The sequence below is a fragment of the Apostichopus japonicus genome, chromosome 9 (assembly GCF_037975245.1).
Source record: "Apostichopus japonicus isolate 1M-3 chromosome 9, ASM3797524v1, whole genome shotgun sequence".
Taxonomy (NCBI): domain Eukaryota; kingdom Metazoa; phylum Echinodermata; class Holothuroidea; order Aspidochirotida; family Stichopodidae; genus Apostichopus; species Apostichopus japonicus.
In genome coordinates, this window is record NC_092569.1 from 20020498 (window position 1) to 20042258 (window position 21761).

The 21761-nt window shown below is 33.7% G+C and overlaps 1 protein-coding gene and 1 long non-coding RNA gene across 2 annotated transcripts in view; one reads left to right on the forward strand and one right to left on the reverse strand.

Annotated features, from left to right (window-relative positions):
- LOC139973131 (ficolin-1-A-like) overlaps positions 1-21574 on the forward strand; it is a 37365-nt gene extending 15791 nt beyond the window's left edge. Inside the window, exons 2-7 of the mRNA XM_071979572.1 lie at positions 6627-6713; positions 8032-8103; positions 8493-8602; positions 9823-10131; positions 11778-12042; positions 20077-21574. Of these exons, the coding sequence (XP_071835673.1) occupies positions 6627-6713; positions 8032-8103; positions 8493-8602; positions 9823-10131; positions 11778-12042; positions 20077-20312 (1079 nt within the window). The 3' untranslated portion in view covers positions 20313-21574. The remainder of the gene's footprint in view (positions 1-6626; positions 6714-8031; positions 8104-8492; positions 8603-9822; positions 10132-11777; positions 12043-20076) is intronic.
- LOC139973152 (uncharacterized) overlaps positions 1-21761 on the reverse strand; it is a 71818-nt gene that overhangs the window by 1079 nt on the left and 48978 nt on the right. The window lies entirely within an intron of this gene.

The window sequence follows — 21761 nt, forward strand, 5'->3', positions numbered from 1 at the left end:
AGAGATAATGGATTGTTAATAATTTATGATATGATGTTGTGAAGGTAGACACTTAGAGAGTACTCCTAAATGTAATGGATAGCATTAAACTCTTCGTTTCACTAACAAAAGGATTCTCAAATACAGTACTAGCAACATTACAACTAGAATAGTTGATTACCAATACGCAGCAGTGAAGTAAAGGAGTTTAATAAAGAGCATCCCTGAATGTAATGACTAGGATGAAACTCTTAAATTCACTAACAAAAGTATACCACATGCAGTACCAACATAGGGGGAGGATGCCCATTACATTGAGGGTCCACTAGACTTAAGGTTTGCTAGACCCAACATCCCCATTGTGGGAAGCATTATTGAGCATCTAGTTAGCATTAATTTTGTAACTGAAGTATTAAAAGACCTTGGTGTCTCCCCTCCCAGCAGTATAACAACTGGAATAATGGATTGGTGAAACAATGTTTTATTTGATACAGTGAAGTAAGGGAGTTACATGAATAATAGTTAATGCAATGAATATGATTAAAATCTTTGTTTTACTAACGAAAATTATTCTCAAATACAGCAACATAAGAATTTGTATAAATGGATTATTAATAATGAATTATGATGATTATTATAATGAATTATGATGCTGTAAAGGAAGAAAATTCATTAACAAATTTTAATTTGTATGCTGCATGTCATATACCTGTCCAGAAACTAAAAAGAAAAATTCAAACTCATAGAATGCACCGTACCTGGCTCCAAGCAATGACATATAAATCTAGTCCTCATTATATCTACAGAAGTTGTTTGTCCAATTTGAATCGAAAGCCTTTCCTTTCATTGAAAATTTTGATCTTCAGTAAAAATATTCTTCTGTCTGCAGATTTTATTGATGACAGTACTTCCTTCTCTTGTGGAGAAATTCCATCAGCTCTCGTTAACCTACAATGAACCAAAACAACATTTCAATCATATGTCAAAGTTTCACTGAAGTACATTCCATGTAAATATTTTTTTAAAGCCTCACATTTTGATATTGACATTGTTGCAAAAGGTACAAATAAACACATCATAATCAAGGTTAAAATGTGATGGTGTGTTAACACCTCAAGTCTTTGCTTCACAATCCTACCTACAATTCATTCCAGCCTGCCAGATGGCAGATTTACAGTACATTTGGTTTTCAAAGACTACACATAAAGTCATTTCAATTCGGATAACATTCTATGATGGTGGAAGTAGCAAAGTAAACCAAAAGGTTTGGCAGTGGACTTGGTGGGAAGTGGAAAGTCTTTCTTACATTACTTTGTTAGCTGTGCCTTAGATCGTTTACAGTTTTTGAAAATAAACAGCAAATTTTCATCATCTTTGTCTGTGTTGAAACTTAGTACAGTAAATTTATATTATGTATAGTGTGTGTTGATCAGACTTAGAGGATATTAAAGGGAAGACTTTAGAAAACTAACTTCAGGTCATAGGGATTTAAAATATATCTCACAGTCAATACTTAATGAATATTAAAGACAACTGGGATGTTTGCAATATATGCTTGCGGGAGCTCCTTATTTCCATATAAGCCATTTCTCTCTGCATCCCATGGTCAGCATGAACCAGCAGCTCAAAGTTACAGTATTTTAATATCCTGTGTCGACCTTGAAATTGCAGCCCTGTACTTCTTGCAACAAAGTGGAGCATATCTGCTGTGGTGTTCTCATTCTGCATTCATGCATTCCTCAAATTGTGCCAAATTTGAGCCATCTTTTCTGACAAGAGAATGAACATAAATAAGTCCAGATAATTGTTTCATAAATTGCAAGTGGAAGTCTTGACAGTGCAGTTCCCTATTTGATGTCAATACTTAGTGTACATGTTGTCCAATATTCATGTCAGTTTAGTTAATTTAGCTATCACTTTTTTCATGGAAACCGCATATGCAACAATTGAGAAAAATGCCACACTATTTAGTTTGAATATTGATCTACTATTTGGTATGTAAGTTGTACCCAGGAATTTAGCATGCAATCACTTCAAGAGATTGACTGAGTATTCATGCATGGTTCAATGCCTCATCCCGCATGCAGTTCATTTACTAAAAAATTGCATGCACCCTAGACTATGTATGCCGGTACATTTAGTCCCTCAACGTATCATTTGGGGTTTAAGCTCAGGACTACTCGTGTACACAGACTTTGGCATTATGACTGAGTTCATTTTTAATGTTTGGTTTCAATGATGTTGAAACTTTCCACTCACGATGGCATATGTGTGCGTGTGCATTGGTAGGATTACTGTGTTTGTGATCCTAGCTTGTAAACACAGTTTCTCATGACAGTAAGCTTTATTGGACAGATCTCATAGTTGGTACAGTATGTATGTATAGATGCATCACAAGTACAAGAAGCCTATTGTTTTTGGTGAAGGTCAAAGGTAATTTAGGTAAAAATGGTCAAATTGTGAAAACTCAATTTGAAGAATGGATAGATCTATTTATTGGTATGTCTAGGCCAGTGGTTGGGTCAACAGGGCAAACTTGTGAAAACCTTATTTAAACCATGCGTCTCAAAGCAGGGTACACTAGCTTGCAGAGATATATAATGTTTAGTATCATGTTATATCGCTACAGAAGGCTTTCAGTGGTCTTTTTAGATCCCCAACTGTCACTTTGAAAATGTTGTTTATCACAGTTCTCAATAGTTTTTTGCTGTATATTATTAAGATACAATAAGTTGTACATGCAGCCTACACATATACAGTAGCATACATGTCAGATTGACAAATTCATAAAATGAAACTTATTACATAATGGAAACCATGTGCAGTGCAGTTTGCATAATGGTGATCTATTTATACACCCAACCAGCTAGTATCGGATCATAGCAACATGTTACCACATGTATGCATATAAGTGTTTTGTCACACAGTACAGTTCTAACATCATACAAGGGAGTTTTATTTGTTCCATAACAACTCTGATCATAATAGCCTGTTCGTGCAGGGAGTTGTAATGGAACAACTCCCTGGTTTGTGCTATGGACATGAGAACTATCTAGTGCCTGTTGAACATTAGTCTTGTGCATTTTCATGTTACTTACTAACACCAAATTACTGCACACAGATGGTCATTTTTAAAAGTATGAAAACTGAATACAATCAAGAGCTTTTATTTGGACATGATACCCAATATGAAACTACTTTAGTTGCACATACTGTATGTATGCTGGTTTTATCATGAATGATTTTTATAGGAGCCATGATTTTTTTTTTTTTATGAAGTAGGTCTGGATTCCCTTGGCATTATAACCTGATTGAAATTTAACCTCTGTGATTGCACTAATATGTGAGACCATTGATCAACCTAATTAATAGCTTTTAATGATGAAGACACTGATAACAATTTCATAACTTATTAGTGTGAACACAATGCAAGGTTCAATGAGGTACTGTTTATTTCCTTAAAATGCATAGTTGGTGGTTTTTCAACATACTCTAATCCTTTCAAATATGTTACATTGAATCTTTACACTTTTCCATTGAGATATCACAGACTGTGTTTTTTTGTTATGGGACTCCGTAAAACTGGATCAAACCTAGCAATTTTGGACAAGGAATTTGCTCTTTTTGCAAAAACTCCTAAGTGCTCAAGTGACTGTACAGTAGGTCACCCTGTGAAGGCATTGTGGGACTTTGAGGAATACTTTTGATCAAGCTATTACTTCAGCACTATTAACACTACCCACATCATAACGTTAATATCAAAATGCCTAAATTACTTAGCCATGATTGCGTTGTTATTCTAAAATGAATACTCAATTGTTTACCTTCAGCCATGATTCATCCCATAGGTGCAGGGGGAAAAAACTCATGTTACAGTACAAAAAATTGTTGTACACTGCTACACTGAGGCCCTGTGTGACTTAGTTCTCTGAATCAGAACCAATGACACACCACTACTACTGTACGCACAGGGCTTAGTGATGCACACTAACACATATAGAGAATATTGTGGGGATGAATATTGTACTGAGACGGCAAACGTTTTCACATTTTTTTACTTTTGTAACTCGTTTATGGAATCTGTCAGGCCCTTTCTTTTACTGTAGTGTTCCGTTTGCTTGTATATCTGTTTTTGTGGAGTTGTGACTTTCTGACTGCCTTATTTTATGTCAGAGAGATTGAGACATACCCAAAGATTTATATTTCGTGAAATGGTTCAAAATTGCATCGCACGAATGCAAGTTCTTTCATACTCCTACATTGACACATCTGTCAATGAGCTTACTGTAGTGAAGGCCTAAGTAAACATCCATTATCTTTGGATGCTGTTTGCTATGCTCTGAGCCTCTACATTCAGAAAGGTCAGGTCCCAGAGATTAGTGGTATTATATTGAGGTAATTTTGGTTATTTTTAGGGAGTAAGATTTCCAAATGCCCCAAAACATGCACAAAAACAATTTGATCAACAAATACCTGAAATGGATTCAAACTCATGAAATATTTAACTCTGCTTGGCAGCAAAAAGTTATGGTTGCCTGCTGTATAGTTGCTAGTACTAGCTACAGTAGTAGTAGGCTAGTATATAGTAATAGTAGCCTGGTATAGTCAGTATTGCGAAGTTCGCCATACTGCGAAGTTCGGGCACCCTAAGAAATACACGATTTTCACCATGAAAACCTACAGGAAGAGCCAAATTTCACCAAAAAGTACGAAGCTACAGTTATTTTCTCTCCAAAATGACCCGTGTGCAAGAAATTACTTACATATTTGTCAATAAAATGACGAAGATCTATGAAGTCTGTTATAATTACTGAAAGAGCAACTGCGCCCCCAATTTTATCACCATCGCCACACTGTGGGTTGCGCGTCCGAACTTCGCAATACTCTAGCAAGAAATACCAGTTCCACAATCACGAAGAATCTTCTTGGAAAACAACGTGAAAACAGTTTGCAGGAAAGAAAGTTTGGCCGTGTATCGTACTATAACAAAATTCTCCCACCATATGAAGTATATTTTCAAATGATTTATACCAGAAGATTTAGTTTTGGGGTGTTTTAAGTCTTAAGTGGCCGAACTTCGAAGTCACCATCCTACTAGTAGGCCTAGTAATATTTGGAGGTGCGTCAATTATTAAGCCTTTACTTTAAAAGATCTGGAAGATCACCAGGCTGCAAAATGTGTAGGTTGACCAGTCTGTTACAAGTATATACTTTAATTTATGTATCACATTTATATTCCGAGTATCAGCAAAGGCAGTAGCAGGCAGCTGTGATTTATCATAGCCAGTAATACTGATAGGTCCAATTTAGGGCTAACGTTAGGCCTAGGCTAGTCTACTCTAACTCTAACCATGGTCTTAATTTATTTGTGTTCAGCATGAAGGTATTTACTCTAAATGTTATTAATATATCCGGAACACTAGGAATTTACTTACAATGCATATACTGCACCAAAGTCCAAAAGCCAACTTCAAATGGGCAACGTTTACGGTAACCTGCGGCACTTTCCTTTGTAGACTACATGGCTAGGCCACATATAGTAACGTTGAATGTAGGCTATTGGGATAGCAACGATACGATCCGATCGACTGCCCTGCCACCGAACACAGAAAGAACTGCTTATGTGTGGGGGCGTTGTTTCGTTACGTGTAAATTTGCCAGTTAAAATAGAAACTCTTATTTTCTTCAATATCTCAATTTAATGGAAGAAAAAGTACAATTACGAAGATTTCAGTGTAATTAGAGGAACCTTTAAGTTTCGGAACTATATATAGCCGCATTTGGTCAAAATCGAGGTGTAAAGTTGGGATCAACATATATACCATGTTCGTAATTCTGTTATATACCCTTCGGAATTACCGCCACTTTTGAGGGGAAATTTTACCCTTTAAATGAACGATTTTTTTTTTGTAACTTCGGAATTGAAAAGTTTATGAGGTTTTCTCTTAACTCGAAATAATCATTCCTCAAAGGAAGTGAAATTGATTGAACAAGAAGACCCTAGACTTAGGTTTACCTGGTGTCAGGTAAACCTATCCCCGAGGTAAACCTAAGTCCCAGCTCTAATGCGTTGAAGTAAACAAATATACCAATGTATATATATATATATATATGTATATATATATATATATATATATATATATATATATATATATATATATATATATATATATATATATACATATGCAATCACAAAATATCTTAATTGTACTGAAACACATTTATTTGTCTAAATATGGTTTAACTTTGTCCAAAGGATTTAAGTATAAAACAACTCCAAATATAGTATATACTTTAAAAGATGAAAATATAGGAGAAAACTTCATTATTATAAAGTTTTAGATGATTCCTCCCAGTTAGCTATGCTGCAAATATGAAAATAAAATGATTTTTTTTTTACAGTCATTCTAGATTAACATAAGTAGTAAAGCTTCATCGACCGACGAGGTAGCGAAAATTGACATTAAAGTGCAAATCCATAATTATATATTTTAAAAGTGAATATTTCGAGAAAACATAAATCGATATACATTCAGTAACATTGGTATTGTACTGTATTGTAACTCCATGAATGATCGACACTGAAATCGAGGTAAAGTAATATTTTTTAAGTACTCTTTCAAATTGCTTTTATCCACATTGAACAGCTCGTGACTCTGACGTTCGTGGACACTTTAAATGCACAAACAAAGTCGCAGAGAAGGAAGACATGCAGGTACATACTGCAAATGAAGGTAAGATGGACGGTGTAAACCTTTCTTCTAGTTCACGGACAATTTCATTGTAGAAACCGTTTCATAAAATTATACAAAATATTTCAGGCTTGATAATATAGAAAAAAATAAAATGTTACATCAAAAGCACACGCGTCAGTCCTAATTGTTTTACTTTTACTTAAACCATTTACGAATGTTCAAAAAGAACATACCTAATGGACTAAAATGACCTTGTTTTCATTTTCCTTCACTAGGCAACCATCTCTTAAAAATTAAAAGGCCATTAAAATATCATTTTACACCAAAAATGCGATATCTACCTAATGAGTGGAATAAATGTTATACGTCACTTACCTTGAAAATACTAGTAAAAAATTTACAAACACCTTACTAAAGCAGAATATCTCCAAAAGGAACGAGACAGAAACGAAGACAGAAACGACGATTAGACTTACATCTCAATTAATAACATTGGCGACTCAGCATCTATATCTCAATTTGTAGGCCAGCTATCAATTTCCGTCAATTTGTTTTGAAATTTAATGTCGACGACAGAACAAATATTTAATGTGTTCTCAGTATATGAACATGTACCCCAACAAAACACCCCAGTATATATAAGCAGTTTTTATTGTAACATCAGATTATTCAGCGTTAGATTAGTTTCTGATTTTAAACGTCACCATGCTTGATTCAATCAAGCACCCTCTCACTCCACCCCACCCCCACCCCACCACCTCCTCCGATCCGCCTCATTGGGTAAATTTCTAGAAAATCAGACATTAAGTAAAATATAGAAGCATTTGGAAATTATTCATAATTCTGTTTCACTCCTTTCTCCCATGATATTAAACGTATTCTAGTTACCAGTGCACTTTGTTTAGATAATGAGGTTACCTCGCCGTTGACACCACGTCATACACCACGCATAGAATATTTAATCAATTCTATTCATTGAAGAGTCGTATATATACGGCTCTGGTCCGTTGAGATGAACATTGCCCCCAAATACCTCTCATTTGAATCCTTCCTTGGCATTGTAGAACACTTCTTACTTTTGTTTTGTTTTGCCTGTAATACTTTCATTGTGAAACTTAGTCATCATGTTAAACGCGGGCCTAGGCTGGATGTAACAATGTTGTAGGACTATAGCCATATGCCTAGGCTATCATGTGATTTTACACTGTAATTAGGGACTTCTGGCGATATTACCCCCCCCCCCCCCACCCTAGAATATGTTTGGTGAAGACAGTGGATCAAAGAAGATCAAACAACGAATATTTGGAATACTAATTCCGTTTCACTCCTTTCTTACATGTACTTACACACATATTAGTTCCCAGTGGACCTAACACCACGCCATACGCTACGACAAAAGAGGAACAGGACGTATCTACCACCAAGGATGGTAGGCTTGTTTGTTAATTTTGTTTAGTTAAATTCAATTTATTCCCACCTCCCCAAAGTAAAAAAAAAAAAAAACATGTGCAATTTACTGTTAGTTAATGTACCTAAAGGAGAAGTAAGCCTAAAGACCATTGATAACATTATACACTTACTTTCATGGTTATCATAGGATAAAGATGCCCCCCCCCCTTACCCCTGTTAATAATAATTTCAATCTGTTTAGAAAATATCCGTGTGTTTAATATTGCGAGATCTGTACACTGTTTGGAACTTAAGGCAAGAGCACCCGACCATAGAACATTTTTGGTGAAGACAACAGATCAAATAGAGAACGTTTGGAATACTAATTCTGTTTCACTCATTTCTACCATGACATTACTCACATTCCAGTTACCAGTGAACCTGGGTCAAGTAATGAGGGTACCTCGCTTCCGGTTGACGCCACATCATACACCACGATCCGTACAAACTGCCTTACGAGTAATGGCAGTGTTATTCAGGTAAGAAATAGCTATGTTTCGATAATGTTTCGATGTAATTCAAATTTTTAAATGTTAATAGCTTTGCTATTCTTTACTTCATTAGCCAAGTTTAATTTTAAGAATTATTAGAATGCAACCTATTGAAAGTTTCAGTCCACTGTTGCGTTTTACATGTGAGTAATACAGATTCGAAAAATGGATAAAGAAATGATGGGAGCCAGATGGAAACATTAAATATTTGTTCATTCACCTTCATTTTCAATTTATATCATAACCTAATCGATAAGCCTGATTGTACAGTTGTTGACAATATACGGCGGATTTTAGTTTCAGGTTGTTTGTAGAATTGACGTGACATATTTGTTTGTTAACAACGGACATATAATTATATCTGCATAGAAAAATGTACCGTTGTACTCGTTGTTCTTGGTAAAGAAGACAAGAAAACACGCAAAATAAAGACAAAGGTTTTATCAACTGTACCATGAAACAAATATCAGTGAAGTGATTTGCGAGCTAATTTGGACCGTTATGTGTCTTCCCAGATACAGTAAAGTAAAACTGCATCTTGACTTAGCGTTTAGTGTGAAGTTTGTCTTTTTCTGAACAAGCTATATCATCTTCACGCACCCGCTCAATTTAGCCAAGTTGATTTACGCTATTAGAACCATTTGAATTCATAATAAGTTATTGTGCATTTGGAATACAGACAATTTTGTATCCTACATAATTTAATCTAAGATGATATTTTAAACCTATCTTGGAATCTTTGGGGAGGTTTAACAAGATTGCACAATTTCTTGTACGAGTTTGGTAGACAAAAATAAGAGTAAATAAATAAAGTAGCCTAAATTATTAGTGTTCTTTCTCTTCACTTTTGGAGTGTTGATTTTGGTAATGCCATATTATGATAATTACAATGCAAAATAAAGCTTGAGGGTGGAATTCTGTTCTCTTCTTGCAAATAAAATATTATTTAAGTACAAGTTTATTTGATTGGTGTGTGTGTCTGTTTGCATTGTTTCGTCTTGTATTTGAAAAGTTTTAACTAACCATTTCTCTCTGATGGTACAAGCCAGAAAATAGTATATTGATAGTATATTGTATACAGTGAACCACAGATCCTTAATTATATGTTTTTGTTTTTCAAATGTTTGTGTCCTAATTTTCCTGTCGGTTTCATTTAAATCATAATTTAACTTTTGAACTCTTATGACTGGATTTCTCTTTTGATTCAGAATGGTTCTCTTCTCGTGAATGAAGACTGTACAAGGATTTCAACCTGTGATAATGGAGTAATGAACTACAATGATCTCTACCAGTGTAGCTCTGATGCGGTTTGTGAAGTCCGTAACGATGTACGCAAATGTTACTGCATGAGTGGTTACCATGGTAATGGAGTGAATTGTACAAAACACATGACCGACTGTAAGGAGTGGTACGATGCTGGGAACACTACTAATGGTATTTATACCATCATACCAACTATCTGGAGTGGAGCATCATTTGATGTTTCCTGTAATATGACTGACGGAGGAGGATGGACGGTAAGTCTAGTATGACATCCTATAGTATAGACGATATATAGTATATATATGATACGACTGACGAAGGAGGATGGACGGTAAGTCTAGTATGACATCATGTATTATAGACTATATATTGTATATGTATAATATGACTGACGGAGGTGGATGGACGGTAAGTCTACTATGACATCCTATAGTATAGACGATATATTGTATATGTATAATATGACTGACGAAGGAGGATGGACAGTAAGTCTATAGTATGACATCCTATACTATAGACGATATATTGTTTATGTATAATATGGCGGACGGAGGAGGATGGACGGTAAGTCTATAGTATGACATCTTATTGTATAGACGATATATTGTATATGTATATAATGACTGACGGAGGAGGATGGACGGTAAGTCTAGTATGACATCATATAGTATATACGATATATTGTATATGTTTAATATGACTGACGGAGGAGGATGGACGGTAAGTCCAGTATGACATCCTATATTATAGACGATACATTGTATAATATGACTGACGGAGCAGGATGGACGGTAAGTCTATTATAACTGCCTTTAGTATAGACGGTATATTTGATTTTCACTAGAGAGGGGAGGTGTGACACTAAACCCAAACAGCAACCCTATTCCACCCCAATAAACCCCACCCCAACACAACCGCACCCAGACACCACCACAACCCCGTATCTGCTCACCGTCTACAGTTTTACAGTTAAAACTGTTCCTCTTTGCGTTATGATTTTCTACATTACTCATTGAGGTTGTTAAAAGGCATAATCATTTTCTTTTTTCATTTTAATACATTGCATAATTTACACTAACACTTTCCTTTACATCCTTTGACCACATAACCTGTGCAGTGGCGGAGCGTCCATATAGTCAGGGGGGAGCGGATGCCCCCCCCCCTGACGGACTCAAATGGACTGCGGGCCCCCTTTTCAGCTCTTTACCACTTTTTACTTATTCACGATTATTGACTTTTTTATTGCGCTCTCATCTATAAATATTGACATTTGTCACATTTTGTTGGTGTAATTTGGCGATGACACCTATTTAATTCTTCGTTTATCTGCAAATTAGCTAGGCCCGGAAAGGGTCATTTCCGGCGATCTAGGGAGTATCTTTACATAAAATTGTGTACGCTACGCGCCAACCTGTGGTGGCGCTCCGCTTAGATAGGGTTGAAAGCGTCCCTTCAGCCCATTCTCGCCCCCCCCCCCCCCCTGACCAATACCCCTAGCTCCGCCACTGAACCGATGGCGTTTTACGTTGATGAGTAATGCACTATAAGCGATCAGAATATGATATCCTATTTACACATGTGTAAGGTTGTGGGCATTTTTTACCTTATAACGTCATAGCTCACGTAGGAACCATATCCATTTTGACATTTAGATATATACAACAATGGGCCATATGCAGTTTTTACCTCTTGGAGTTTCACCTCTGACCTTGGGCGCTATGATGAATGTCTTTTCTTTTCCGGATTGAGAATGGGGGAGAAGTTGCTGACATATTTAGTTTAGACAACCACATGCATGTAATTTAGTTGCTTGCTTCAATATTTGAGAATAAATAACATCTCTTTTAAAAGAAACTGGTATAACAGTGTTACTATAATATTTTATCTCCCCATCAATCAGATATTCCAACGTCGCGTTGATGGTTCTGTTGATTTCAATCGGACCTGGATCAGCTACAAAGAAGGCTTTGGTGATGTCAGTCATGAGTTTTGGTTGGGTAACGATAAACTGTATCACCTCACCATTCAAGGCAATTATCAACTCCGGCTTGATTTCGTGACCAGAGATGGTAATCCACTCTATGTTAAATGTGACCGGTTCCGTATCAATAATGAGAGTGACAACTATCGACTGTCTAGAATTGGAGAGTACAGCGGAAATGCAGGTTTGTGAACAGACAATAAATGCTCAAACGTCGTAAAACAAATTTGGTCATGCCGGCCATGTTAATGATGTGTTCGTGGTGATAATCAAAGAGTAATATATATTATTATAACCTTATATATTCTATGGCGTCGGTGGAGTAACACCGATCGGTGGAGGGCGCAGACGGTATTTACAGGCTGGCATAATGACTTATCAATTTATAAAGATAGTTTATGGAGCCTAGCAAAAATAAGTGACTGCGATATAATCGATTAAGCAAACTCAATTTGATTTTCCCTTGATTTTTTCTCTCTTTCTTCTCTGAAATTAATACTATGAAATCAGAATTTAAAATACAATCAGTTAAATTATAGTTGTCGTTGCCTTAATTAAAATATCAATGTTTTTTTTTTTTTGAATTGTATTCAAACCTGTGATTGGTGGACAAAAGAACATCTCTAAAATAATAAGTATTAAGTAGCACATCGCTCAAACGAGCTATTCCCAAGTAAAGCCAGACAATCGATCAAAAAAAAATCGATCAAAAAATAATGTAAAACACTTATTTTCTTAACTTGTTCGAAATAATTGAGCGTAAAAAAAGTGAGCACCTTATAGTGATAAATGTGATGGGGCTTAAAGAAGCTTACATGGTACATTAAATATATTACAGACTGTAATACATACTAACACTATCCTTGCTAATTTTTACGATACATTCGCTACAGTAGTTTCGTTACCAATATTATTTTGTGGAAATATCAGTTGAACTTAATAATAATAATAATAATAATAATAATAATAATAATAATAATAATAATAATAATAATAATAATAATAATAATAATAATAATAATAATAATAATAATAATAATAATAATAATAATAATAATAATAATAATAATAGTAATAATAATAATAATAATCATAATAATCATAATCATAATCATAATCATACTAATCATAATCATAATAATAATAATAATAATCATAATAATAATCATAATAATAATCATAATAATCATAATAATATTCATAATCATAATAATCATAATCATAATCATAATAATAATATTAATAATATTAATAATAATAATAATAATAATAATAATAATAATAATAATAATAATAATAATAATAATAATAATAATAATAATAATAATAATAATAATAATAATAATAATAATAATAATAATAATAATAATAATAATAATAATAATAATAATAATAATAATAATAATAATAATAATAATAATAATAATAATATTTTTTTTTCCTCCTGTTTATTTCTTCGACAATATATATACAGAAACATACACTGTCAAATGTTATTTTGTTGTTACACAATAATTAAACTAGAATGAAGCTGTTTTTTAAGTCATCATATAAATAGCGTTTCTTACAGTACTGTTGAACTTAAACTGATAAAAGAATGTTTCCGTGTCTAGTTGTACATTTCTTCTTGAGCAATCAGAAATATAAATCTTCATATGTAATATCAGAAAATTATATGGACTATATTCCTGACATTGAAAACCAAAGAAAATATCTTCTTTCGAAAAGAAAAACTGCTTGTTCAATAGTCCTCTCTCGATATCTAAAATAAAATAGGAGACCAGGCTACAATCCCAAAAGAGGTGTTCAATAGTCTCTTCATGTAACTTACAAAAAGAACAATTTGGCGAGTCTACAATATTCATTTTAAAAAGCAATTTCTTAGTAGGGATAATTCTATGCAAAAATTTGAACTGAAAATATTGCAAACGTGCTTCAGTAATACTCTTGTATGGCATCCAAAACAACATCGCCCACTGCTCAGAATCAAAAGAATAAACAGTGTTCCACTTATTAAGTGAGGTGGGCAAAGAGGTTACCCCTTTTAGAAACACTGGATAAAGTATGTGGGAAACGGAATAATTCCCCATAATTTTCTCAAGTAAGAGTTCACTGACAGTAGGGTTATTATCGGTATCCTGTTAGCCGATTTTCCAATGACGAGGAATCGCTTTAATTAAACCCCAGTAGTGAATAAACGAAAAATTACCAATATTGTAGGTCCTAACAAAAGTAAGGAAATCAAGAGGTCTATTATTAACATCAAAAAAGTCGGCAATTTTCATAATCCCCTTTTTGAAAAGAAAATCATAAAAAATGGTCTTACCGTTAATTTTTACACTGGAATTATTCCAGATATACTCATTTCCAAAATTATTATTAGGTGGGGCATAAGATACTTCACACCAAGCATCCAAAACTTGGCGGAGAAAAATATTCTTAATAAAACTAATATCCGTTTTTGAACAATTACACTGGAAGAAGAATTTATTTCCATATGGCTTCAAAATGGTAGTGAAAAATATTTTCCAAGGGCTCTCATTAACAGAAAAATAACGGCAAACCCAAGTACATTTTAAGGATTTCATAAAACTATCAATGTGTGTAACCCTTAGTCCTCCTTCATCAATATTATTAATCATAGTACTCCTCTTAACCTTGTCAGGGCGCCCACACCAAATAAAATCGAAGATTAATCTTTCCACATCCTTAACAAAACTAGAGGGAGGGTTAGGTAAGACAAGGCATAGAAACACAAGTTGCGAAAGGGCAAGACACTTAACTATGGTATTGGGGTCATATCCCTGACAGACCACGAACGTAGGCATGATTTTAGTCGGGGTAACTTTGGAGTATAGTTAAGCTCAAACAAATCATTTCTATTGTTCGTAAAGAAAATGCCCAAATAGCTAACTGGAAGTAAAAGGCCAATCACGAGCAAAAGAGCCAAGAGGAAAAAGAACAGACTTATTATAATTGATAACCAACCCAGAGGCTTCCTTCAAGTCACTTAAAATTTGCAAACTTTTCTGTAATGAACCTCTAGAGCTATCTAAAACGAAAACAGTATCATCAGCATACTGTAACAGTTTGTAATTATAGTTTCCTACACAAAGGCCCCTTATTTCCTTATTATGCAAAACACTAAGTGATAAGAGTTCTGCACATAAAATAAACAAATAAGGACTCAAGGGGCAACCCTGCCTAACTCCTCTACCAATACGGAAGTAACCTGTTGAGTAGCCGTTATTGATTACGCAAGCCATACTATTATTGTAAAGTACAGAAACCCATTTCCTAAAATCTTCACCAAAATTAAAGTAAGCAAGGGTTTTCTGAATAAAACACCATTCAATCTTGTCGAATGCCTTCTCAAAATCAACAAAAAGCAAAAACCCTGAAATTTTACTGTCAGTTGTATACTCAATTAAATCCAAAATACATCTTATATTCTCGCCAATGAAACGACCCTTAATGAAACCAGTTTGTGTAGACCCTACCAGAGAAGAAATACAAGATTTAAGTCGAGTTGCCAAAACTTTTGCACCGATCTTATAGTCAGTATTGAGTAAAGTAATTGGACGGTAGTTTTGAAGTTTGTTGGAGTCTTTACCCGGCTTGAGAATTAATGAAATAACCCCACGGGATTGTTCAGACGAAAGTAGTCCTGTACGAAAAGCATAATTCAAACTTGAAACCATTTGAGGGCCTATTAAGTGCCAGAACGTTTTATAAAAAATAGTGGATAATCCATCAGAGCCAGGACTTTTATCATTTGGCATAGAACTTAATGCCATCGAACATTCTTCTAATGTAAGCTCCCCTAATAATAATGATAATAATGATAATAATAATAATAATAATAATAATAATAATAATAATAATAATAATAATAATAATAATAATAATAATAATAATAATAATAATAATAATAATAATAATAATAATAATAATAATAATAATAATAATAATAATAATAATAATAATAATAATAATAATAATAATAATAATAATAATAATAATAATAATAATAATAATAATAATAATAATAATAATAATAATAATAATAATAATAATAATAATAATAATAATAATAATAATAATATTTATTTTTTTCATCCGTATTTTATTTCTCTTCTCAACACAATATAAAACAGCACGGTGTCACAGCACCTTTGTATCAAATTATAATACTCCAATACAATACATGCTCCTAAACATTTTCAAAACAATTATCGAACTTAATCAATTTATGCTCCTTTTTCTCTTTGTTCTGTACCTTACAAAAGAAAATATAATATTTGGGAGAAAGCTCAAAACTACATTTCCACCATTTTCTAACAACCTCCTTCCAAAATGAATCAACATAATTGCAAAACCAAAATAAATGCTCCAGAGTCTCATCAAAATTGTTGCAAAAACTACAAGTTGGGGTGTTAGCAATTCCGATTCTATGCATGTACTGATTAACACCAAGAAATCGATGCAAGAATCGGAACTGAAAATACCGAACTTTGGGATCCCTGACAGCCGTATATATTAAAGAAAATATTCGTTGCCAATTCCAGTCGACTGTGCGATATTTTTCTTCCCATTTTAGTTTTGCCCTAGGGGTAGTAACCTTATCTTTAACTTAGTTCTCATATACACATCTATAGCTTTTCGGTGCGAATATGAACTTTGTCATACGTTGACAGTTAATATTTAAATTAGCATCATCACCCAAATTATTTCTCCAATACCTCGGGATTGCCGAAACAATACTAAAGTAATTAAGATAGGAAAAATGTTTAATGTCGTGCTTTTCCATGAAGTCCCTATACTGTAGTATGGTACCATCCTCATTAAAAAAATTACTAACATAGTACGCACCGGCTCTAAAAAGACTTTCATTGTAAATGATCTGTTTATCAATCTTGATAAAAGAATTATTTAGGATTATTTGATTGCCATAATTACCTACAGGAATATTGTAATTATAATGAGCCCAAGCTTGACAGACCTCTTTTACAAATACATTTGAAATATCATTAACATCTGTGTTCTGAAAATTACAATTGAACAAGAACTTACAGCCGTGGGCCTTCAAGCAGTAATCAAACAGATCCTTCCACGGTCTATGATTATCATCTAGATACATTTTAACCCAAGATGTTTTTAAACTTGTTGCAAACAAGGCGACGTCAATCATACGTAGCCCACCATCTTGTTTATTTTTTAAGAGAACGCTTCTCCGTATTTTGTCTGGCTTATAATCCCACATAAATTTATGAAACAACCTATTTATCTCTTGAAGAAAATTCACAGGAGGAGACGGCAACACTGTAAGGATATACATCAATTGGGACACTGCGAAAGTTTTAATAATAATAATTTTGCCTATAGGAGTTAAATCTCGCTTCGACGATAATAATAATAATAATAATAATAATGATGATGATGATGATGATGATGATGATGATGATGATGATGATGATGATGATGATGATGATGGTGATGATGATGATGATGATGATGATGGTGGTGATGATGATGATGATGATGGTGGTGGTGGTGGTGGTGATGATGATGGTGATGATGGTGATGATGATGATGATGATGATGATGATGGTGGTGGTGGTGGTGGTGGTGGTGATGATGGTGATGATGGTGATGATGATGATGATGATGATGATGATGATGATGATGATGATGATGATGATGATGATGATGATGATGATGATGATGATGATGATGATGATGATGATGATGATGATGATGATGATGATGATGATGATGATGATGATGATGATGATGATGATGATGATGATGATGATGATGATGATGATGATGATGAGGATGGTGGTGATGATGATGATGATGATGATGATGATGATAATAATAATAATAATAATACGACTTTTAATGCGCACACACCACTAAAAGAATGTTCATGGCGCAATTAACAATTAGAAATAATACAAATAATACATAATAATACAAAACAATGACAGAAGAAAAAGTTAATGGTTCAAGATTATATAAAAGCTTTTGTCATTAAGTGGGATTTGATGCTCTTCTTAAAGTTAGAGAGAGTAGCTGCTTGTCTGATTTTTAAGGGGAGTTGGTTTCATAAGCGAGGGGCAGAAACAATAAATGACCTATCCCCCCAAGATTGTTTGGACTTAATTTCAGATGATAAAAATTGAGAGCTTGATCTTCGATTACGAGAGGGGACATAAATATAGTCAGAAATATACATTGGACCATATCCTTTAAGTGATTTATAAACCATAAGGAGAATTTTATACATAATACGATATTTTACAGGTAGCCAGTGCAGGTTTTTTAAGACAGGATGGATATGACAATGCCTATGAGATTGAGTTACAATACGCGCAGCTGAGTTATGGATTAATTGGATTCTATGAATCTGTTCTTGTGGAAGACCGAGAAGTACGGAATTGCCCATATCCAACCTTGAAGTGATAAAAGAATGTACAATTTGTTCAGTTGCCTTATCATTTAAATATTTTCGTAATTTGTAGACGCCTCTGAGATGAAAATGAAGCAGAACTTGTTATTTTGGAAATGTGGCGATTCATAGACATATTGGAATAAAAAATTACACCAAGATTAGCGCATGAGTGGAAGGGCGAACCTGAACATTACCAATTGATATGCATGGAAAGTTGATTTTAGCAAGCTGATGACAAGAACCAAAAAGCAAAAACTCACTTCTTCAAAACTTTCTTCATTAAGCTTCAAAAAATTACGTCTCATCCACAAACGGATATCATTGATGAAACTTTCAAGGCATCTGATGGCTTTAACACTCTCATCTTGAGAAGGACTGAAATCAATGTAAATCTGGGTATCGTCTGCATAAACGTGATATGAAATATTGTGCTTCATCAAAATTCTACGAATTGGAAGTGTATAAATATGGAACCACTGGGTTCCATGAACTTACTTAAGTACGTTTGTATAGACCATACACAGATATACGATAATGCTGATGGGACAATAAGTCAACAATGTCACAATATCCGTTGTAGCAGGATACGTCTTAATTTAAAATCACTCTCGTAGGACGAATCCAAGTCAATTTAAAGTTTTATACTGAGCCTATGATAGCAATTTAATGTTCCGCCATATATGTACAGTCCACGGAAGCTTTGAAGGCACACCAATCTCATGGTCATATTGAGAAGAAGTAAAAAGGAAGCCATATGTTTCGGCTGACGTACGTGACACGTTAAGATCGTAGGATAATATAGACAGATGGAGAAGTATATATTCATTACAATGTTAATAATAATTAGTGAATAGAATTTTTAAATATATTTGGATGTCGAATATGTTTGGACTAAGTCTGGCAATTTATTTCTTTATACGTAAGCTGCAAGTTGTCATACCATGGTAATACACGTTATAATGATAATAATTAAATATTTCACACAAGTTTTATCAATAGTGATTTTTTTTTACATTGATTTCGCTTACGTAAACTATGAGTAACTCCTTACCCGTATAAAGTTTGCATTTTATTACCACTTTTATGTTTATAATTTTATTTTGTTTTTGTTTGTTTTAATTAATGGCATTAAATAAAAACAATCTTTCCGTATTTTAGACAGTAATCTTAAAAAGTATACAGACCAAGCGTTTAACAGTTTGTCGGCATATAAAAAAATTAAACAAATGGAAAATAACAATGTCTTTCGGACAATATTCAAGTTTACTGTTAGGAACTCAAATGCAGGTGTAGCGGGAAGGGATTCAATTGGGGAGTGGGAAGGGGGGGTGGGGGTGGGAGTGCAAAACCTTCCAGGGACAGAGAGGCATGTGACATTGAGTAAATCACGTCCGTGAGAAAGAGCCTATGTCAATTTTAGTTTTTGTTTTTCAACGGCACATTATTTTTCGTTAAAATTGTATTTAAGTTGTCAAAATTGAGCATTTGCACAAAATTGGGAGGGGTGAGAGATTCATCCCCAGCCGTGTGCCCGGATCTTCTTCCCTATTATTTTGTTTTTATCTTTTATCTTCAGACATTATAATATGATAATTGAGATTGGATAGTTGATAATATGATAAATCGTGATTTTTTGAGATAATTTCCCAACTATGATGCATATTACTCTATCACGACGTTCATTGTTTATGGTTTTATTTTCAACTCAATATGCATTACCATAATTAAAAAAATGCATTCATGTTATTGTTTAATATTCAGGTGGTGCTGGAGGTTTTAAGAATCGCTTGAACTATTCCTTCAGTACCTCGGACAAGAACAATGGAGGATGTTTGGATGACTACCATTGTGGCTGGTGGTTCCGGGAATGTAAGAGATCTTGCCTCAATGGTGACTATCATGCAGCACGAAATGTAAAGTCAGGTATATCCTGGTATACATCGTCTGGTTATTATGATAATATCAAGTATACTGAGATGAAGATAAGGCCTGTCTAGTGCGTTGTAGATGTTTAGAATAATCCTAAGCTTTGAATAATCTAGAGATAACTTAAACATCATACACAGAGAATGGTGATAAACTGATCACCATCGGCAGTGAAACAAGTCATTAATGTTGACAATAAGGAAACAAGACACATTAAAAATAGTTAATTGTTAAATATCCGTGTTTAGACATTCTGCTATCATTCTTATAATGATGCATATTTAATGTTTGTAACACAGAGTGAACCTGTAAGTATTTTGGTAAATAGCTACTATATTCCCCTTTATATTACTCTAATATGTTATCTGTAGACATTACGATTCAAGTAAGTGTCCCGAAGTTACCAACTTCCTTATTTTGCTTTGTTGTCGTTTTTTTTTTCTGTTTGTTCCTTTGGTTTTGTCCATTATGTTATAATAACTGGTTACCTTTCACACCTCACATATCAATAGTGGATTGAATGATGTGTTAATTGTAGCCTGTAGGTTCTGAATGATAAAAACAGATTTACGTTAGAGCTGATAATTATAACCTCAGCTGACAAACTTACTTAGAAACAGAATTATTCTGGTACAGATGCTTATTAGGCAAATTGAATTAGGATAATTGTTCTATTGTACAAGGTTGCAGTTTAGGTTAAATTTATCGGTTATTACAAAGTGATAGGTAAAATACTGCCTTTGTTTTAAATTGTAACTGACATACTTTCTCACCGGGATTTAATCATCTACTCTGGCTGTATTGTAACAAACTATAAATTAATTCAAAGCAGGAAAATGTATCGTTGTTAACAATCTACATTAATAATTATAAAAGAGTCTATGTACTGTCATTCTTTATAAAACTTCTCTGTCGATCCAGAAGTTATAGCAAATTTATTCGAGAAATATCTACGAAGAAGAAGAAAACAGAAAAGAACATCAAGAAAGAGAGATTAATATTAGTATATATTACGTCATTTGTTGGGCGACGAAATTAGTAATAATCTCAAAGTTTTAGACAAACGCGGATAATGCCGGACGAAGAATTGGCTAAGATTGTATTTATTCGCTGATCATTAATGGTACAGGCGAAGCAAAGCCATATCAATTATCTATTTCTAGTTAATATCCATCCTCTTTCCCTTCCCTTCTCATCGTGTTCAATTATCATTGAGTATCATTTCACTTTAATCTATTACAATTGATTATAGAAAGAAAAAAATCTTTTTCTAACATATATTTATAAATGTCATTTGAAGATTCGTTGAATATATGTAGTCACTCAAAAGTCAGCTTATTTCTTGTTATTGCCCTCTCTTCGTCGTTTTTTCTGTCTCCATTATGTCTCCAAAATCTCTTCTATCGTTTTAAACAATTCCAGATTAACCAACCACTATCGTGCAACAGATATATTAAATGGATTATCCATCCGTAATATGCCAATTTACTTAATTCCCGACTCCCAAATCTGATAATTTA